At 33.1% G+C, this 19793-nt stretch overlaps 2 protein-coding genes across 10 annotated transcripts in view; one reads left to right on the forward strand and one right to left on the reverse strand.

The window, feature by feature from the left end:
• LOC129913519 (integrator complex subunit 11) overlaps window positions 1–2412 on the reverse strand; it is a 33821-nt gene extending 31409 nt beyond the window's left edge. For 7 of the 8 annotated variants that reach the window (XM_055992252.1, XM_055992253.1, XM_055992254.1 and 4 more), the window contains exon 1: window positions 1686–2412. In XM_055992252.1, coding sequence (XP_055848227.1) covers window positions 1686–1899 — 214 coding nt within the window. In that variant the 5' untranslated portion in view covers window positions 1900–2412. The remainder of the gene's footprint in view (window positions 1–1685) is intronic. The other variant, XM_055992249.1, reaches the window with a different exon arrangement.
• A 7185-nt stretch (window positions 2413–9597) lies between these two features.
• On the forward strand, window positions 9598–16380 carry LOC129913131 (guanylate kinase). Of its 2 annotated transcripts, none has more exons than XM_055991652.1 (3): window positions 9598–9821; window positions 14679–14826; window positions 14924–16380. In XM_055991652.1, the coding sequence occupies exons 2-3, from the start codon at window positions 14766–14768 to the stop codon at window positions 15562–15564; spliced, it is 702 nt and encodes a 233-aa protein (XP_055847627.1). In that variant the 5' UTR covers window positions 9598–9821; window positions 14679–14765; the 3' UTR covers window positions 15565–16380. The 2 variants fall into 2 exon arrangements, with proteins under 2 accessions (XP_055847627.1, XP_055847628.1); XM_055991653.1 differs by having other exon boundaries at window positions 14679–14767.
• Window positions 16381–19793: the final 3413 nt, after the last annotated feature.

Raw genomic sequence — 19793 nt, forward strand, 5'->3', positions numbered from 1 at the left:
CATGTTAAAATAAGTAATTATTTAAAAGACAGTTTGCGTTGAGGATGTTCATAACTCAATAAAAATAAATTTTTTGAAAACTGAATATTTATTGTTTTGGTGCAGTTTTGTTTTATAGCAGTCATTCGGCAAATCTAATGAAGACAATTTTGATCATAGTCTGCAATAGTAGCTGTGTTTTATTTTTTTTTGGCATTACTATCCTATCCTTAACAACATGCAGCTGCCGATATGAATAGAAGCTAAACTAAGCTGCGGATAGCTATGCCAAAAAAACGCCTACTATTTGTAAATAGAAGACATTTTGTGTTGGAATTTGGAAGACAGATGTCGGACGGCCATCACTGATACCACTGCCCGTAAAATAGTGCCGAAAGATAATATTTTGAGTTAAAATTGTATGCAGGTGACTTCATTTATACTTTCATAAACTGTGGTTTTCCTATTAGAAATGGATAATTTTCTGCAAAGCGAACGTTTTTATTTCATAATAATTTATTCAAAAACTGCATTGCTATTGCGATATATCTTTAAAAAAAAAAAAATTACAAAATGCCAAAATTAAAATAAAAATCAATAAATTCGAAAATTACACATTTCAAAACACACCAAAGTTCAAAAATGCTCATACAATTTTAAAATAAATGCAAAAACTCAATAAGATTTGAGTATTATCGTCGCTAGACTGTCGATTTTTAGGTTCTAACTTTTACGAAGTCCTAAGTAAAACTCGGTACCAATTTGACAGTACTAGGGCTTAGTACTTGTGTGAAGAAATCACTTGGTACCGATTTGAGTACTAACGATTGGTATAATAACCAGGTCCTAGCTAATTTTGAGGAGCTAGCTAGTACCGAGTCCTAAGTAGTACTCGGTCCTAAATTGACAGTTCTAGGGCTTAGTACTTGGGTGAAGAAATGAGTTGATACCGATTTGAGTACTAACTTTTGGACTAGGACCGGTACTAGCGCTAGGACTCTGTGAAGAAATCGGCCGTAAGTATCATAAATAAGCAAATTTATTGAAATGTGCTAGTTTGGTGTCCACACAAAAATGGATGTTTTTAGTATTTTTTTTTCATTTTTTTCTTTCAGATATTAAAATTATGAGATTTTTTTTTGGGAAAATATACTTATATGTGGCACAAATGTTATTAACAGACAAATGAACATATGGAAATAGAAACAAGTTAATAATTTAATTTTTTCTTCTATGAATGTGCTAATTCTTTGTCCAACACTGTAGTTCGTACTTAAGAGTTATCAAAAGTTTGCAGTGTGACATTAATCTCATTATATCAGTTCTTTCAAAGTTGTTTCCATATAGTTTAAGTGTTTTTGGCACTAAATTAAATACTTACCAGTACTCTACCACAGAATTCAAGGTTAAAAATTTGAGTTGTATTTACATTTCATATTTATTAATAACTTCAGAAGATAAAACAGACAAATCAAAAACGAAGTGGAAGGGTAAGATTATAAAAGTGAGAATTCAGTAGAATTTGGCCAGGTCAAAATCTTCTTAGAACTACACACAACCAAGCAAATAACTTAACTTAAAAAATAAACAATAATAAATTGTAAATACATTTTTTAAAGCATGTTTATATTTCGCCAGAAAAATTAGAAAAGAAAACTAAACAAACAAATCAATCCAAATCAATCAACTACTTTGACAAAACTTACCCAAATGAAAATGCGAAATAATAACACAATCAATGTGGCTGGTAATTGGTCCTTCGGGAACAATATACGAGAAATCTGGGAACCTTCGTTCATCATTAAATCCCATGTGCATGCCACAATCCAGCATAATGTTTTTGCCGCCCATCGAAAGCAACAGGCAACTACGGCCAACATCTTGGCCAGCACCCAATGGAGTTACTTTTATTTCGGGCATGTCGCACTTGACTTGATAAAATTAAGTCTTTCTTTATCTTGTTTATTTATATTATTTAAAATAGATAATTTTACAAGGTTGTTCAAAAGCACTCTTGAAAATAGACACACAGAAAAAAAAATGTGAATAGGCCGGACTGATTTAACTTTTTTGTAGATCTGTCACTTGGAATTTTTTTTTGATTATTCGTTTATCAGCTGCGTGTTATTTCGAGTCTCGATTGATATCACAACACACGGCGAATCGGATTGTTGTCTTTTTTATGGTGAAATTCGAAGTGTTATCATTTTTTTTCTTTGAGCCAAACATGTGAGAGATCTCATCTAATTAAAATATGAAGTGAAATGGACACGTACATAATGAAATTAAGAAAAGATAAGGTAAATTAATATAACACTGAGGACAATAATAGTAATTCTGTATTTTAACAATACTTTTTTAAGAAAACAACGAGAGCGAAATTTGAAAACGAACCAACTTCACGGCTGTCAAAAGACGAAGTGAAATTTTCAATTCCAGAACGAGACTCGTTGTCGCTGACAGTATAGGTGCAGTCGGTATGGTAGTGTTCGAGGTAGAAACATTTGGATGCGTTCAAGGAGGTGACAAAAATAAAATTAAGGCATTGCCTACATTGATCATTTTTTGAACAATTCTCTTTAGCCACAGTACACATAAAAAGGTAATATATTCCGAACTGACATTGGTCGCCAGATTGTCAAAACATGACACTTTGGCGACCAATGTCAGCTACCTAATTCTTAATTGTTTCTTAATACCGACGAAAAACGCACAAAAACCGATAAACCACGCACACCACTAATTTTTAAACAATTATTTACCATTTTCCGCGATGAAACACGAAGGGCCAGTTGTACAAACGTGGTTCATCCTCGGATCAACGTTTGAACTCGGTTCAACTCATTTGTAGTGTTGTACAATCGAGGTTCAGGTCTTAACCCACTGCTGAACCACGATCAGAAGTTACCCACCGAAATTGGTGGGTTAGCAGTGGGTCAGTCATGGATCAGGTGGTTTAAAGTGGAAAGAAATATTGCTTTCTCACTTTAATCTCAATTTTTTGACAGTTCAGCTAAAAGCTCGTGGAAATTAATGATGTTTTCCCAAATGATTGGGTTTTTTTTTAATTTGTTTTTGATGTGTTTGTGATACTGAATAATAAATAAAATAATAATAACACGCAGCTTTTACTGATTTTTTAATACTTTATTTATTTTTATAATGAATGGATACAATTTTCTTCACAAAAAAAAAAAACATAAAAAAAATAAATAAAACAACCACCAAAGAATCCTCCTCTTCCTGATCAGTCCACTAAATGAATGTCGCCATTAGAAGTAGCAAAAATCTAGTTTCACTAAAATAATACTTTGTTTTTTGTGTATTATTCCAAAAGAAAAGACAATTAAAAGATGGGTTTTTAATTAAATAAAAAAGAAGATACATTTTCACGAACTTGTGCTTTATAAAATAAGGACAACTGACAGTGACATTAGGTATATATATAATCAAATTTCCTTGTATATAAACCTGATCTGCGGTTCAGCTGACTCTCATTTGATCCACAACTGTACAACCCACTCAAAGTTGAACCTGGTTCAAGAGTTAACTCGAGTTCAGCTGATCCGTGAGTTAACCCTCAATTTGTACAACTGGGCCGAAGAAAATTTGTTATTTTTCAATTTATAATATTTTTAAATGACATTTTATAAATTAAAACAAAAACAAATTTCCTGTTTACTGCGATTGAAATATAAAAATTGAAGGCCGACCTGACAGATTGGTGCAAATTTTTGACAAACAAATTTTGACAACGTTCGGAATATATTACCTTATTATGTGTACTGTGCTCTTTAGCTGTGTGGTGGTGACAAGGTCTGCTTCTACACGAAGACGTAGACGCACAAGATGAACATAAGAGTAAATTAGAAATCGATCGATATGTGCATCTTGTGCATCTACGTTTTCGTGTAGAAGCAGAAAAGGCGACATAACGACATGGCGACACGGTGACATGGTGACATAGCGACAAGGCGACATTGCAACAAGGCGATTGAGCGACAAGGCAACAAGGCGACATAGTGACATGGCGACATGGCGAAAAGGCGACATAGTGACATGGCGACATGGCGAAAAGGCGACAAGGCGACATGGTGACATAGCGACAAGGCGACATGGCGACAAGGCAACATGGCGACAAGGCGACAAAGCGACATGGCTAAGAGGCGACATGGAGATATGGCGACAAGCCGACATAGCGACAAGGCGACGTGGTGGCATAGCGACATGGTGACATAGCGACATGGCGACATAGCGACATGGCGACAAGGTGACATGGTGACAAGGTGACATGCCCTACTAACAATTTTGCTTCTATAATGCTTTACATAAGCAACAATTGCATCTGTAAGGTTTTATAGAACCAAAATTGTTTGTCGGGTGGTGACATAGCGACATGGCGACAAAGTGACATGGTGACAAAGTAACATGGCAACAAAGCAATTTGGCGACAAGGCGACATCCCTAAAAACAACTTACTTCTATAAAGGCTTGGCCACACCGGAGGGTATGCGGTATAGCGGTAACGATATTTGTATGAAAAAAATTCAACATCTGAACGTTGATATGTCAGTTTGGAATTTTTTTCATACAAGTACCGTTACCTCTACCCGTACCGCTACCGCATACCCTCCGGTGTGGCCAAGCCTTAAAGGCTTGGCCACACCGGAGGGTACGCGGTAGCGGTACGGGTAGCGGCAACGATATTTGTATTAAAAAAAATCCACACCCGAACGTTGATGTGTCAGTTTGGAATTGTTTCCATACAAATACCCGTACCGTTACCTGTACCTTTACCGCGTACCCTCTGGTGTGGCCAAGCCTTAAGCCTTAAGGCTTGGCCACACCGGAGGGTACGCGGTAGAGGTACAGGTAACGGTACGGGTATTTGTATGGAAAAAATTCCAAACTGACACATCAACGTTCGGGTGTGGAATTTTTTTAATACAAATATCGTTGCCGCTACCCGTACCGCTACCGCGTACCCTCCGGTGTGGCCAAGCCTTTAAAGGCTTGGCCACACCGGAGGGTATGCGGTATAGCGGTAGCGATATTTGTACTAAAAAAATTCCACACCTGAACGTTGATGTGTCAGTTTGGAATTTTTTTCATACAAGTACCCTCACCGCTACCCGTACCGCTACCGCATACCCTCCAGTGTGGCCAAGCCTTAAAGGCTTGGCCACACTGGAGGGTATGCGGTAGCGGTACGGGTAGCGGTGAGGGTACTTGTATGAAAAAAATTCCAAACTGACACATCAACGTTCAGGTGTGGAATTTTTTTAGTACAAATATCGTTACCGCTATACCGCATACCCTCCGGTGTGGCCAAGCCTTAAGGCTTTATAGAAGCAACGGTAGCATTGTCAAAACATGACAATTTGTCCACCAATGTCAGCTACCCCCAAGCATAAACAAAAAATACCAAGACTGGAAACTCGGTGGTCAACTGACGTTTGCCTACAAGCTGCGAGGTGTGGTGAATGTCGTGAACCTATCGTTGTGTTCGTGTCCGATGTGTGGTGAATGTCATGAATCTTTAAATGTGTGCGTGTTAACCTCATTTACCAACGTGGTGGCTTTCACATATATTCACAGACAGCACTGTACACAAAAGGGTTTTGGGGGGCAAGACGTACGAAAGTTTCCAGTCTTGGTATTTTTAGTTTATGCTCCCAAGTAACAATTTTACTTGCATAAGGTCCATTTTCTTCGATTCGGCAAGCTATAGTTTGTATAAGTTTACAGGCCTATTCTGGGCAACCTCACTGATGCCTCACAAGTCACAATAATCTCATAACTCGAGTTGAACTCGATTTTGTGACTTTTTCGTATTCTGGCGAAAACCTCACAGTCACAAGAACCTCATAAGGTGAGGTGAGTTTTGTTTTGTGAGGTTTTTCGTATTCTGGCGTACCCTCACAACTTGTGAGCCTCATAAGAATTGTTAAAATTGTGATCTCCTTCAGAGCAGGTCACAACTTACAAATTACTAGAGTTTTGACATTTTTTTTCCATAAAATGTTTTGAGAACAAATTAAAGTTTTTTTTTTATTTGTGATTCAACAAAAATAGAATTAGACCTTGTTTTGTTGCATCTTATTGCAGAAAAGAAACTCAAAATCTATAAGCAATTTCAAGAAGACTACCCCAAGCAAATGTGTCCCAAACGTCTGGTATTAGATGTTGGTTGCATCTGCATTTGGATTCCGGAGCTGGAACCTTACCTGATGTACTTGGTATCGTTGTTGGATCCCACATCGCTGTAGATTTATCAAAAGGAAGCAAATAAAAATCACTTCGGTTGAGCTATTTATTTTGTTTCTTTAAAACGGCAACTCCTAGATTGGAAAAAAGGTCAATGGTGGCAAGTACCCAACTAGCACAACGGCTTCTATAAATTGAAATCTCGCAGGTTCTACTTTGTATACAGCTTGTATTGAGCTTGCTTCAGAATTTAACTGCTTATAGAAGTTCGGACTTGTTTAACAACTTCTAATAAGTTGTTTAAATACTATTAAAGAAACTTAAACGAAGAAAGCTTGTTTTTCTTATTAGCCTGTTTAATGAATTTATAGAAGCTTTACAGAAATTACCAAGTTTTGTATTTGATTTTTGGTTTTGATATTAAATAATCTAGCTCGGACACTTTTTGGTTTTGACATTGAATAATTTAGCTCGGACATTTTTTTGCTATTTGAACTGATTAAGTTTTTGATTTCATTAATGAATATACTAGGATAGCCGAGTGGGTAGAGTGGTGGACTACCACCAAGCAGATACGAAGTTCGATTCCTGGATGTGGTAAAAAAAATTATATACTTTTATAATTATTATCAATAGATATACTAAAAACTAATGGAATGTTATATATAATATCAGTGCCTACGTTCTGTAACTCTCGCATCGAGAAATTTCTCGCATGAAACACGCAAATCGGAACAAAAATAATGTGAATCGACACAAAAATCATTTTCTCACATTCGTTTGTTTCTATAAACAAAATTTTTCTCGCCTTGAAACATTTCTGAATGAAAATGCTTGACAGACTGGAAAAATGTGAATAAAACTGTGTCTGTAAGAAAATAATCGAGAAAATTTCTCGATTGAACTGCCAAAATTTCTCACAAGCAAAAAGTATGCGAGAAAGTAAGATATTTGAAAAAAAATTGATAATCTTGCATTAAATGTGAGATGTTTATTTTTGTGTTACTTAAATTTTCAAAATAAAAAAAAGAATATTAAAGAAAAAAAATGAAAAATTTTCATGTCCTAAACGTGACTTGAACTCGGTACCCTCCACTCGCCGACCGAATGCTCTTCCTTCGGACTACCGAGCCTTCGGATATTTAATGTAAAACTATGTCCATATGACCTCTTATGGCCAAAGGTAAAAATATTTTCGCTTTTTTTGACAGTTTCCAATATATTCCAATGGAATAAAAAACTTACAGGGCTGCTTCTCACATCGAGATACAGACACAGGTTATTTTTCCAAATAGAGAAACGTTTGGAATTTTTGTTTCAAAATTTTTCGATGCGAGAAGTTCTCGACTGAGTTATAGAAAGTAGGTACAGATCAAAAGATAAAATTCATGATTTAAAACCAGTTAAAAAAGAATTCTTTTTTGTTTTTGTACTTTTTTTTTTTAATTTCGATAAGACATGTATTAAAGAGCTATACAAGCTCTTCCGAAGCTATCTGTCAAATCTCAAAGCTTCTGTAGAGCTTCGGTAAAGCTTCGTTTAAGATCCTTATAGAGGGTCAAATTTGTATAACGTTCTCCTTTTTCCATGCCCAACAACCTTACTAAAGTTTAAAAGAAGCTAAAATGTAGCTTTTGTAATACCTTAACCGAAGCTGAAATGTTAGTTGGGTAGGGCTTATTGAAAGTAAGATATATTTTGTTTAACTTTAGATATGAAATGGAGAAATCCATTTAATTAATTTGAGAATATCCTTATCCTTATGAATTGTTTCTAAAAATTTCAATTTGTTTTGAAGGAAACTCACGACTATCGTCACAGTGAACTTTTGCTGTATCAATATCAAAATCCCAGCTCATCTGCAAGAAGTGAAGCCCTCACACATTTTTGACAAAGTTAAGTAGAAGTGCCATTCTATAAGTACTGGAATTCAAAATTCGACTTCATGATAGTACTATAGAAATATATATACAATGGTGGAGGCTCGCAATTTCTTGTTATGATTCAATGTTAGACAACCGTGTCTTCGATTTTGTCTGAACACGGTTGTCTAACATCGAATTTGACAGATGTGTTTTTTTTTTCTTTTGGAACTGCAGTTTTTTCATTATTTTTTGTCCTCTCATCTCATGAAGAAGGTTGTCTCCGTAGTAGCGGACGACAAAATATATTTGTTTGTTTTGCGAATTTTTGCATGTTTTATGTTGAAATGAATTAGGTTTCATGAAATGGTATTATACTTTTTGAATTTATTTAATAATTTTGAATTTATTTAACAGGTGTTAAGCCTTAACTACATTGGCTCAAAAAGTGAAAAAGTACAAAAGTGAAAATTTTCAAACGCATTTTTGTATAGTTTTTCGGGATGAAAAATTAAAACAAATGATGCAGAAAGCTTATTTTTTGGTCTAAAAAACAATTTGTCCACTCTTTATCAAAAAACAATTGCGATAGCCAGAATAAAAATCTTTTTACTTTTGTACTTTTTCAAAAAGTGGTGTATGTAGTTATGCCTTTATAATTGATTTTTATAAAAATAAATTGTTTATTTTTTTGAAGGCAAATAAAAAACAGACCAAGCAATGGGTACATGTATAAATTGAAAAAAATTAAAAAAAAGAAATATTCATACAAAATTGACTGCATAGTCAGCTATTACATGAAGCCTCAAGAGGCTTGACTCTTTTTTCGAATTTTCTTTTGATAATCATTCTGTGAGCCGCGTACTATTACACGATGCCTCTTGAGTCAAAGACTCAAATATGACATTTCTTTTTTGATTTCAGTATTGTTGTTGTTGTATTCCACCAAGAAGCAAAAAGAAATGAAAGGGAATGTTGAAAAAAGAAAGAGTGGAAAAAGAAACGTCAAAAAAGAGTCTCGGAATTTTGGCCCACGACTCTCCGGTCGGATAATTTTTTGTTTTATCTTCTTTCTCTTTTGCACTCATTGGTTTTGAAAAGAGGCGCGCCTCTTGAGGCTTCATGTAATAGCTGACATATAAAGGCTTGGCCACACCGGAGGGTACGCGGTAGCGGTACGGGTAGCGGCAACGATATTTGTATTAAAAAAATTCCACACCCGAACGTTGATGTGTCAGTTTGGAATTTTTTCCATACAAATACCCGTACCGTTACCTGTACCTCTACCGCGTACCCTCCGGTGTGGCCAAGCCTTAAAATAAATTGTGTCCGCAAAAAATCATACATCATCCTCTGGCGAACGAGACATATGAAATAAAATGTCCAAACAAAATTTGCCCAGCCAAGAAAAAAAAATTGTTATGTTGTAGATGTTAGACATTGAGTTAGAGAAAAATATCTCCTGTGGAGGTGTTGTGTAACGAACACATCCCCTGTCATAATCTCCATTTTTTCCCAAAAAAAAATTAAAAACATGAACGCAACCAAAAAATTCACCACACCATCTTTCAGTTGGCTCCGTTTGCTCGTCCCGAATGTCGTGCGTGCTTTTTCGCCAGAAATTAAAAAATTGATTTTAACTTTTTTTTTCAACCTAACCAATTTCTTGCTTCTTTTCTTGGCAGAAAAATTTAAAAAAAGTTCCTCAATTGATTCTTCTCTGCTCCAAGCGCAATTTATCAACATCAAAACCACCGAAATTCAATAAACAATGTAAGTAAATCGAATTTTATTTGCATACTATTATTTTCAAAATGATCAAAAATGAACAAAAAAAAATTCCATTTTTTCACTCTTCGTAATGCAAAATGAAAACAACTTCTCGTCACATATAAAAGAGAATTTTTTTTTTTCTTGCTGCCGGAGGAGCAAGCTTTGCTTCTGCTCCAATCCTCGCATCAGAAAAAAAATTATATGCATTTCAATTGGTTAACGATGTTGTCACGAATTTTTCTAATTTTAGATTTTTTATTAAAGAGTATCTTTTTTTTGAGAATATTGCTTTTGCTATATTGTGAATTTATTTACGAAAAAACGAAAAAGCATTTGAAAGAGCGCGCATTCGCGCTGTATTTTATTATTTAAACCATATATTTTCCTTTTTTTTACCTTCTAGTTTTTCTTTTTTTTGTAGATTGTTTTTTTTTTTTGTATTTTATTTATTTTATTTTTATTGCTCGAGAGTTGTTGTTAATATTTATTATTATTTATTCAATGTGGAGTCTGTTGATCCCCCAATACGATTTGGAGAATATTCATTGAGCAATAGAAGTGCATTGGAATACCTATAAATTATGTCATAAAATTTATTTAAGTTTTAAGAACCAGGTTTTACTAAGTAGGAATGCTTGTTGTTTTGGGGAAGGTAAATAGTTGTATTCAAGATGATGACAATGAGCAATAGAGCTCATGCTATCATTCGGCAACAAAATAAATATTTGTTTATGACCTACGTAGCTTTATTTGACCTGCCGGGGAAATACCTCATTCATTTTGTGTCCATATTGATTTCTTTAACAAATCGAGACTAGGTATAATATACCTAGGTATACTGCTAAGAGGCATAAATTCACTATTTGAATCAACAAAACGGGGGCCAAACTATGTATGTAATTCGATTCTACAAAAAAATGTGTTCGAATTCGCAAAAACGGATTGGGTAGAGTTGAATTATTCCGGCCGTCCCCAGTAGTCGTCCACCTTTCAGAAAAATCGTTATAACTAGTGATTTCGTAGGATTTATTCCAAATTTTTGCTCTTATGCTTACTTACTTACCAAAGCCGTAAAGCGGCTACAATCCGCTGTGGATTTGGGCCTCAACCAACAAGCTTCGCCAGCCAGCTCTATCCTTAGCTCGCTGCTTCCAGTTGCGCACGCCAAGTTGATTGAGGTCCCCTTCCACTTGGTTGCGCCACCTCAGACGAGGTCTTCCTCTATTGCGCCGTCCCTCTGCGTTGGAGTCGAAAACTTTCCGGGCCGGAGCATTGTTGTCCATGCGCTCCACGTGACCTAGCCATCTCAGGCGCTGCATCTTCACTCTCTTGGTTAGGTTAGCGTCCTTGTACAACCCGTAAAGCTTGTTGTTGTATCTTCTTTTCCAATCACCATCAATACACACGGGACCAAAAATCGCACGAAGAACTTTTCTCTCAAAACAAACCAAGATGTTTTCATCCGCCTTCGCTAAAGTCCATGCTTCTGCACCATTTAGCAGGACTGAGATGATAAGAGTCTTGTATAGGGACACCTTAGTTGCTCGAGAGAGGGCTTTGCTGGTCAATTGCCTTCTCAAACCAAAGTAGCAGAGGTTGGCAAGAGTAGTTCCCCGTTTGATTTCAGCGCTGATGTTGTTGTCCGTGTTGCTCTTATGTTGTTCTTTAAAATGTCTCTCCTAAAGTTAGTTCTTATTATTCTTAATATTCAGTCTTCTTCGAAAAAATAACTTTTTGTGCCCTGCTTTTTTTATAATTTTACTGCCGAAACCTACTATCGTTATTGGTGTTTTGTGTTAACAATTTCCGAGTTAATGCTTTGAAATGTTGTTTTTCTTATTGAATATATATTATTCTTCAATTAAAATAGGTTCTAAATAGAAAAAATATGTGCATTTTGACAAAAAAAGTTTTGAGATTCAAGGGTTTCCTGTATTCGATCCCCTTTTATTGAAAAAGGTCTAAAATATGGAAAAAAAAAATAAATACATTTTTGAATCATTTGATGTTAATACTTATAAATATTCAAAATTGTTTCTAAGTTCTTAAAAAACAAAAATTTAAATAAAAAATATTCAATTTATTTAAGCTCATCCTAATAAAAGCCGTGTTTGATTAGTAACTCAGTACTTAGCTCAGTAAAATTTTACACGGGAAACAACAACAAAATATTGCTAAGTATAAACAAATTTTTTTTATTCGTTCGTTTATAGAGAAAATTTTTTTCTAAACTTATACATTTTTGACCCTTCAACAATAAGGATTATTAATAAATAAATAAAAGTAATCAATTGTTGTTTACAGCATAAAATGTTTACTCAGTAAATTACTGAGTACCAATAAAACACGGCTAAAGTCAGTGGCCGGAGATGGGACACTAGATGGCCGAAAATAGGAAACATAGGCCGGATTTAGAAAAATGTGACTTTTTTTTACAAAAACATAAATACATTATTTTTGGGAACAATTATTATTAATTTTTTTAACTTTACCGAAAAAAAAATATGTAAATAAAGTATATTTTACTTCAAGAATTATTCGAAAATGTTGATATTTGATGTTTCTGTGCTTTATTTTTTTGAGAAAAAATCCTTAAGTTGCTACTAGCAACTCTACCCTTTCTTATGTTATGTTCTAAAGACTTCTTAGCAAGATCAAAAGAAAAATACATTTTTATTGTAAGGGAAGTACATATGTATTTGCTAAGAACTAACATTTTGGATTCCTTCTTCTGTTTCTAAAATTTTGGATTCCTTATTCTGTTTTTTGAAATTTATATCAATTTAAAAAAAAAAGATGTTATGTCGTCTTCCGGTTGAGTCTGTCTTCATCACGGGGCACTGTAGTGAATATACAATATCTTTGATACTACGTCCTTATTTACAGGAACCAACTCAGATCCTCTCTAACTTATGTACCAACATTTCAAAAGCTTGCATTTCGGAAAATTTCTGTTACTAAGGATAAGTAAAAATCAGAAAAATCATAACTAACTGAAACAGTTCTGTTTAACGTGGAAATAGTTAGATCAGAACAAGACAGAAAAGTTTCATAAGAAACATCAGAACAGAAAGCAACACGAAACATATTTGCAGGTTCTCATGAATCTGGTCAAACCTGTTCCTAGAGAAAACTATTCCAGACAGTGTTAGTGAACAGTTGAATTGTTTTTTGGGTAAACGTTCGGATACGTGGGGTTATTGCAATCTGTATTTTTCAATATTTTCAATAATAGGAACAAATTTTTGTTTTTAATTTAATATACAATTTAAAAAAAATGCTTTATAACCCTAATTTGCTGTTTGTTTCATGCAATAAGCGCTCAGTTATAGCTGTCATTAAAAATCGAATTTTTACTGAGTGATTTTAGTGATAGCAACAACTGAGCCCTAAATTAAGAGCGGTCATTATTAAACCATTTATTTCATATGATCAGGACTCAAGTTGTGTGGCGAAAATAATTATGAGCGCTTCCAAATTATGAGTTCCTGAAGAATACCGGGCTTTAAATTCTACAGTAATTTGAACAAAAAACCTACATGTAGAAAAGGATCAAAGTTCTCCTATGTTGAAAATTAAAATCTAATCCTGCTCTCAATGCCTCAATTGTAAAAAACTTTAAAGCCAGTATACCTAGGTAGGTTAAATTACTAACTACTTCTTAAATGACTTTCCACTTAAAAAATGTATGTATGTTTTAAGTAAATTAAGATTTTTTTTATAAAATGGATATTATGAAAAAAAATATTTTTATAGAGTAAAATCCAAATTTAATAATTTTCTTTACACATTTTTTCACACAATTGGTTATGTTCATTGTCATATTTAAATGCAGATCTAAGTTAGACTTAAATCTTAAGTTATTAATTACAGATTATAAAATTACCTATTTCTATAGGATATTGGTTTAGAAATGGATCAAAATTATCTATGAATACTATAAAGTTTATAGAATAAACACCAGTTTTCCTTAAAAGCGACAAAGTCGAAAAAGTTTGAAAGAAATATAATTATGGCAAAATCGGTTTAAATGTGAATAATGTGTTAATTCGTTCGTTAAAATTAGCCTCCAGTTCATTTTGTCGTCACGGGCATTAACTGATAACCAATTTTCATCTTCAAAGGCAACCTTGGTGCAGCAATATATCTACTTTTGTACAAAAACTAACTTGCAAATAAATGAAAAGAAGAAAAAGTGATTGTTTCTAAAGGATGTTGATGGCCATTTCACCAAAAATAATAATAACACCAGCTTACAAGGTTTTTGGTGCCGAGAGTGAATTATACTTTTCCAAAGGTTTTCGGTATGCTAAACAGTTCTTATTGAAAACGTTACGATTTAAAAAAATTTCCCCTATTTAGTGCATAACCTCAAAAGTGGTCAAAAAGGTTGTTTTGCAATTTATTGTCGTTATTATTTTTGAACTGCCGGTAACATTAAATCGTGTTCCCTCCGTCATTTGATGAACTGAACAACAACATTCAAACATAAATAAAATAAATTTAAAAACGTCACCTGTTTCTTTCTTTTTGACTGATAATTTTATAGTATGTAATTGAAATTGAGTTAATTGATATTTTGGCAGTCAGAAAAATGAATCAGTGCAAGGTGATAATGCACAAACTATTTTATCTCTTCATAATCACTTTATTGAAACAATTAAATTTCTGTACAAAGTAATTCACTAAATAATCATTTCTAATATTCATTTGATCACAAACTTAAGCATTGCTATGCCTTCATCATTATGCCAAATGCTTTTAATTTTTTAACATTTGAGTTTTATATTTTTTTGTTCAGTTTCATCTAACGTGATGTTTATGAATTTTTTTATTTTCTTATTCTCGATCATGTAGTGAGTCCAAGTTGTGCAAAAACTGAGACGGTGCTTAACGGTGTGACAGTTGTGGAGCTATAGTAAAGCTTTTCAACCTACAATTTATATGTATGTAATTCACCCATACACCTCAACAGTTATGCGACTATTTCAACCACTTTTTCATAGTAATTATTACTTCCAAAAAAAAATTAATAAAAAAAACAAACAAAACAAAACCAACGTCTCTGTTCTCAAAGTATGCTCACAAATGCCCTTTTGTAGATTTCAGCAAAATGGCAGCAGCAACAATTGGACCTCGACCAATGGTGATCTGTGGACCTTCTGGTTCGGGCAAGAGCACCTTGCTCAAACGTTTATTTGCTGAGTATCCTGATACTTTTGGCTTTAGTGTTTCACACACCACTCGCCAGCCACGCGAAGGAGAAATCAATGGTGTCCACTATCACTATGTCACTCGCGATCATATGGAAAAGGCTATAGCAAATGATGAGTTTATTGAATCGGCATGTTTTGGAGGAAATCTATATGGCACTAGCAAAGCGGCCGTTCGTGATGTTCAAGACAAGGGCAAAGTTTGCGTATTGGACATTGAAATCGAAGGAGTCAAGCAGATTAAAAAGTCCGATTTAAATCCGATTTTGGTGTTTAATAATCCACCATCGGTAGATGAATTGAAAAGACGATTGTTGCTTCGCAACACTGAAACCGAAGAGTCATTGCAGAAGCGTTTGGACGCAGCCCAAAGGGAGATTGATTTCGGAAATGAACCTGGCAATTTTGACATTATCATTTTGAATGATATAATCGATGAGGCTTATGCCAAGTTTAAAGATTTTATTATTTCTGAAATTAAGAAACAACAAGAACAAGGTGTTCAAATTTCTTTGGAAACAAAAAACTAAAGCAATAATAAATAAATTTGTGTACCTGCCGGCATTTGAATATTAATTTATAGATTAAATTAATGACTTAATTATGTCAAAACTTTTACTTGCCCAAGTTAGTTAAATTTGTGTTGTAATAAAAATGTCCCGTTAAAGAAAATCTTATGAATAATTTGTTTTTTAACTTGGTTTTGATGGGTTAATGATAACGTTTATCAAAAGAACAGAATCAGCATTTTAAGTGAGGTTCCTATGGATTAATATTATTATATTTTAAAGGATTTCGATTCGATGAGTCAATTGAAATGGCTATTTGTGTTATTAAAATGTTATTAAACAAATCAGCCACGATAAGATTAACTTGATTTAGAAAACAATCTAGGTTTTGTCATCCTTTTTATTTAGGCATGCTTCAACCTAAGAAAGTTGTTAAATTGGATTTGTATCTAATCACAAATAATTTTTGTTTTTGATCTAACATATTGATAGGCAGACAGTTGAGTTTCAAAATAAGGCGTTTGTTCGTCTAGTTTCCTCAATAACAAAAGCAACTACTGACAACAAACTTCCAAAAACTCTGTCGTACAACTATGAGTTTTCGTTAATTTGTCTCTATTGTTGCCATGAAAAGATTTTAAAATAAAAATAGCTTCCAAAAGGGTGCTTTTTTTTTTAGCTATGACGTATTTTTGGTTTTTTTCTTTCTTTGATTAAATATTATCTGCCAACGTCAGAGATTACCTCAATTTATACTTTGTCAAATCATGTATCTATCTGGCAAATAAATCATAGATAGTCGAAACCAAAAACCAACAAGAGAAGGTGTTTATAATTTTTCAAAAAAAAAATCTATATCCAACCAACAAACAAGCTTACTACCAGACCACAACCTAAAATAATATGTCTAGCTATCAAAAATCTATCGTGTATACTAACAAATTTTCCATACAAAAAAAAAAAAAGAACAGCGCAATTCCCCCTCATTTAAAGTTCATCACTACATATTTCGCAAACAGATGTCTAGTTTTTTATTTTTATTTATATTATTTTTTTTTTTTTTTGAAAACACACAAGAAAAACTATGACTAATCGACTGGGGTTCGTTCATAGATAAAAGCGCGGACCTGCTGTCAATTTTATTATCAGCAGCAGCAAGAACATCCCTGATTTGACCTGTGTGTATTTATTTATTTTTTTTGTGTGTTATTTTTTTATACACACCACAATTCCAATATACACATTCTATAGATACTTTTGACGCTTTGGTGTGTCTACCTGAATGGAAGAAAAACCCCTCTATCGATTGAGCAGAAGCAGAGAAGTAGTTGAAACAGAGTCAAGAGATTGAATAGCAAGGCAAAATCAGCCGCTGCTGCTTGTGCTCCTACAGAGATGACAATGACAAAGCTTATCCGGCACAATATTTCCTTCAGAGTATAAAATATAAATAGTAAGCAATATATTGTATAACAAATAAAAAAGCAATGAAATATGGTTGCCATCTTGAGAACATTTTTTAAAAGCTATTTTTGTTTATGGCTTTGAGACTGATAAACAGAATAGAAGGTAGTTCATATGGGGCACAAAACTTCATTTTATCAAAAAATAACAATCCTTCTTGGTCGCGGAACGTCCACATTTCACACAAACACTCCTTTACTTCGATTCTATTTTGTATAGCGTATTTAGGAAATTAAGTTAATTGTTTAAAATACTGAAATTATGCTTGTCCAAATATTTGATTTTAGGATCTTGTGACTCCAATGAATATTTCAAGTATGGGCCCGACTTTGGTAACAAGAATCATGCCGTGGTATTGGGTATTTTCTATTTTTTTTTTGCAATCAAAATTAATGAAAAAATATGTGTACCTCGTTCGTTTGTTGAAAATGGGAGTTTTATTCCTGGTAAGCAGATATTGAGAAGTTTTGCAATTCAAAATTGCTAAAGACTTTTAATTGTCTTTACCTAGTTAATGGTGCATGATTATATTTTTGGAGTTACTTCTTTAAAAATCCCTTGAATACCTAATATCATCAAATATACACCGCCTCCTCTGATATACTATACCTATCTCATAACAATCATCTCATCTTATACTTTTTCATGACATTAACATTATCAATGTGATGGGTACAGCGAGTGAGTACTTCATTGGTAATGCGATATTTAAATAGTTTTGAACGTTAACGATATTCTAAAATTAAATTATTGCAACATGAAAAACTATTCCTAAAATTCTCCGGTTTCATACGAATCATGCTTCAAGATGTGCTTCCGACAGGGAAATACTCTCCGATTCGTATGAAATCGGAAAAATTTGCAAATGTCTTAGAGCCGTTTGCTGAAACTTAAGCACTTAAGTTCTACATAAATCCTTATGTGACAGTTAACGCAGAGGAAAAAGAGTTTATGTTCAACATAAATTATTTAAGTTTCGATTCAGCAAATGGCCCTTGATCACTAAAAGGAGTGCACGAAAAAATTATTTTAATTTTTTTGAAACAATGTTTACACAGTAAAAAATAAACTTTAATATTATGAAAACAATGAAATTGAAAGTTGTTTTAATCACCAAAAAAGTAACTACTAAAGTTATAACATGCAATGAAAATATAAACTCTTCCCTTTAATATGATGATTCTTCGCAATGCAACTTAATTTTTAGGACTAAAGTATCATGGTCCTACCTAGAAATTTAATCAAAAATCCTCGATTCAAACTAAGTCACTAATATTACTTACTTTTTTGCTTTCGCTAATTTTTATAAACTTAATAAATTAATTATTTAAAACTTAATTAGTGGCTAAGCCACTGATTCAATAGAAAGTGTCAAAATTAACGGTATTTTTAACTTATGTAAGGACAAACTTTTGACATGAAACATATTTTAAAGAACTTAATAAATTTAAAAAATAAATCTTTCGACCCTTGAAAAAACGTCTTTGTTTTCTGTAGTATATGTATTAGGGTGGGTCAAAAAAATCGATTTTTTTTTTTTTGATTTGGTACTCCGAAAAATCGATTGCTAGACCCCTCTAGAATATACACGCCAAATATGAGCTCTTTATATTAATGGGAAGGTCCTCCGCTTTGCAATTTTCCATTTTTACATCAAGCTTCTACTAAAAAAAAATAATTTTTTTATTAATTGACTTTTTAGCAAATTTCTTTTCATATTCTTGTAGGAAATTGAACGCTCTACAAAAAAGGCCTTATACACTTTTTTCGTTTATCTAACCGTTGAATAGATATTTGAGGTCCAAAAATCGAGAAAATTTTTAAAAATTCGTTTTTTGTTCTTAATTTTGTAACAAATTGAAAAATTATAATGATCAAACGCGCAAGACATATTCTTGTTGGAAATTGATTGCTCCACAAAAAAGGTCTTATTAACTTTTTTCATTAATCTAACCATTCTAAAGATATTCGAGGTCAAAGTTAAAAAAAAATATAAAAACATTTTATATTTTTAAAAAATTTCTAATTCACTGAAACTTTATTATTTTCAAATTAGCAAGATATATTCTTGTAGGGGCTTAAACGTTCTACAAAAAATTCCTTGGAATGAAATTGATTGCTTTAACCGTTTAGAAGATATTCGTATCCAAACCAATGCTCACTGATTTCAATAGTTTTCTTATGACCCGTATGCATTGCGATTTGGATACGAATATCTTCTAAAAGGTTAAAGCAATCAATTTCATTCCAAGGAATTTTTTGTAGAACGTTTAAGCCCCTACAAGAATATATCTTGCTAATTTGAAAATAATAAAGTTTCAGTGAATTAGAAATTTTTTTAAAAATATAAAATGTTTTTATATTTTTTTTTAATTTTGACCTCGAATATCTTTAGAATGTTTAGATTAATGAAAAAAGTTAATAAGACCTTTTTTGTGGAGCAATCAATTTCCAACAAGAATATGTCTTGCGCGTTTGATCATTATAATTTTTCAATTTGTTACAAAATTAAGAACAAAAAACGAATTTTTAAAGATTTTCTCGATTTTTGAACCTCAAATATCTATTCAACGGTTAGATAAACGAAAAAAGTGTATAAGGCCTTTTTTGTAGAGCGTTCAATTTCCTACAAGAATATGAAAAGAAATTTGCTAAAAAGTCAATTAATAAAAAAATTATTTTTTTTTAGTAGAAGCTTGATGTAAAAATGGAAAATTGCAAAGCGGAGGACCTTCCCATTAATATAAAGAGCTCATTTTTGGCGTGTATATTCTAGAGGGGTCTAG

This window comes from Episyrphus balteatus, chromosome 3 (assembly GCF_945859705.1).
Source record: "Episyrphus balteatus chromosome 3, idEpiBalt1.1, whole genome shotgun sequence".
Taxonomy (NCBI): domain Eukaryota; kingdom Metazoa; phylum Arthropoda; class Insecta; order Diptera; family Syrphidae; genus Episyrphus; species Episyrphus balteatus.

What these genes read in the sequence shown, in the direction of transcription:
- LOC129913131 (XM_055991652.1), top strand. Translation starts at nt 14,766, where the DNA reads ATGTATGTAATTCACCCATACACCTCAACAGTTATGCGACTATTTCAA. An exon ending in ATTTCAACCACTTTTTCATA is followed by an intron (nt 14,827 to 14,923) that starts GTAATTATTACT and finishes GCCCTTTTGTAG; the next exon opens with ATTTCAGCAAAATGGCAGCA.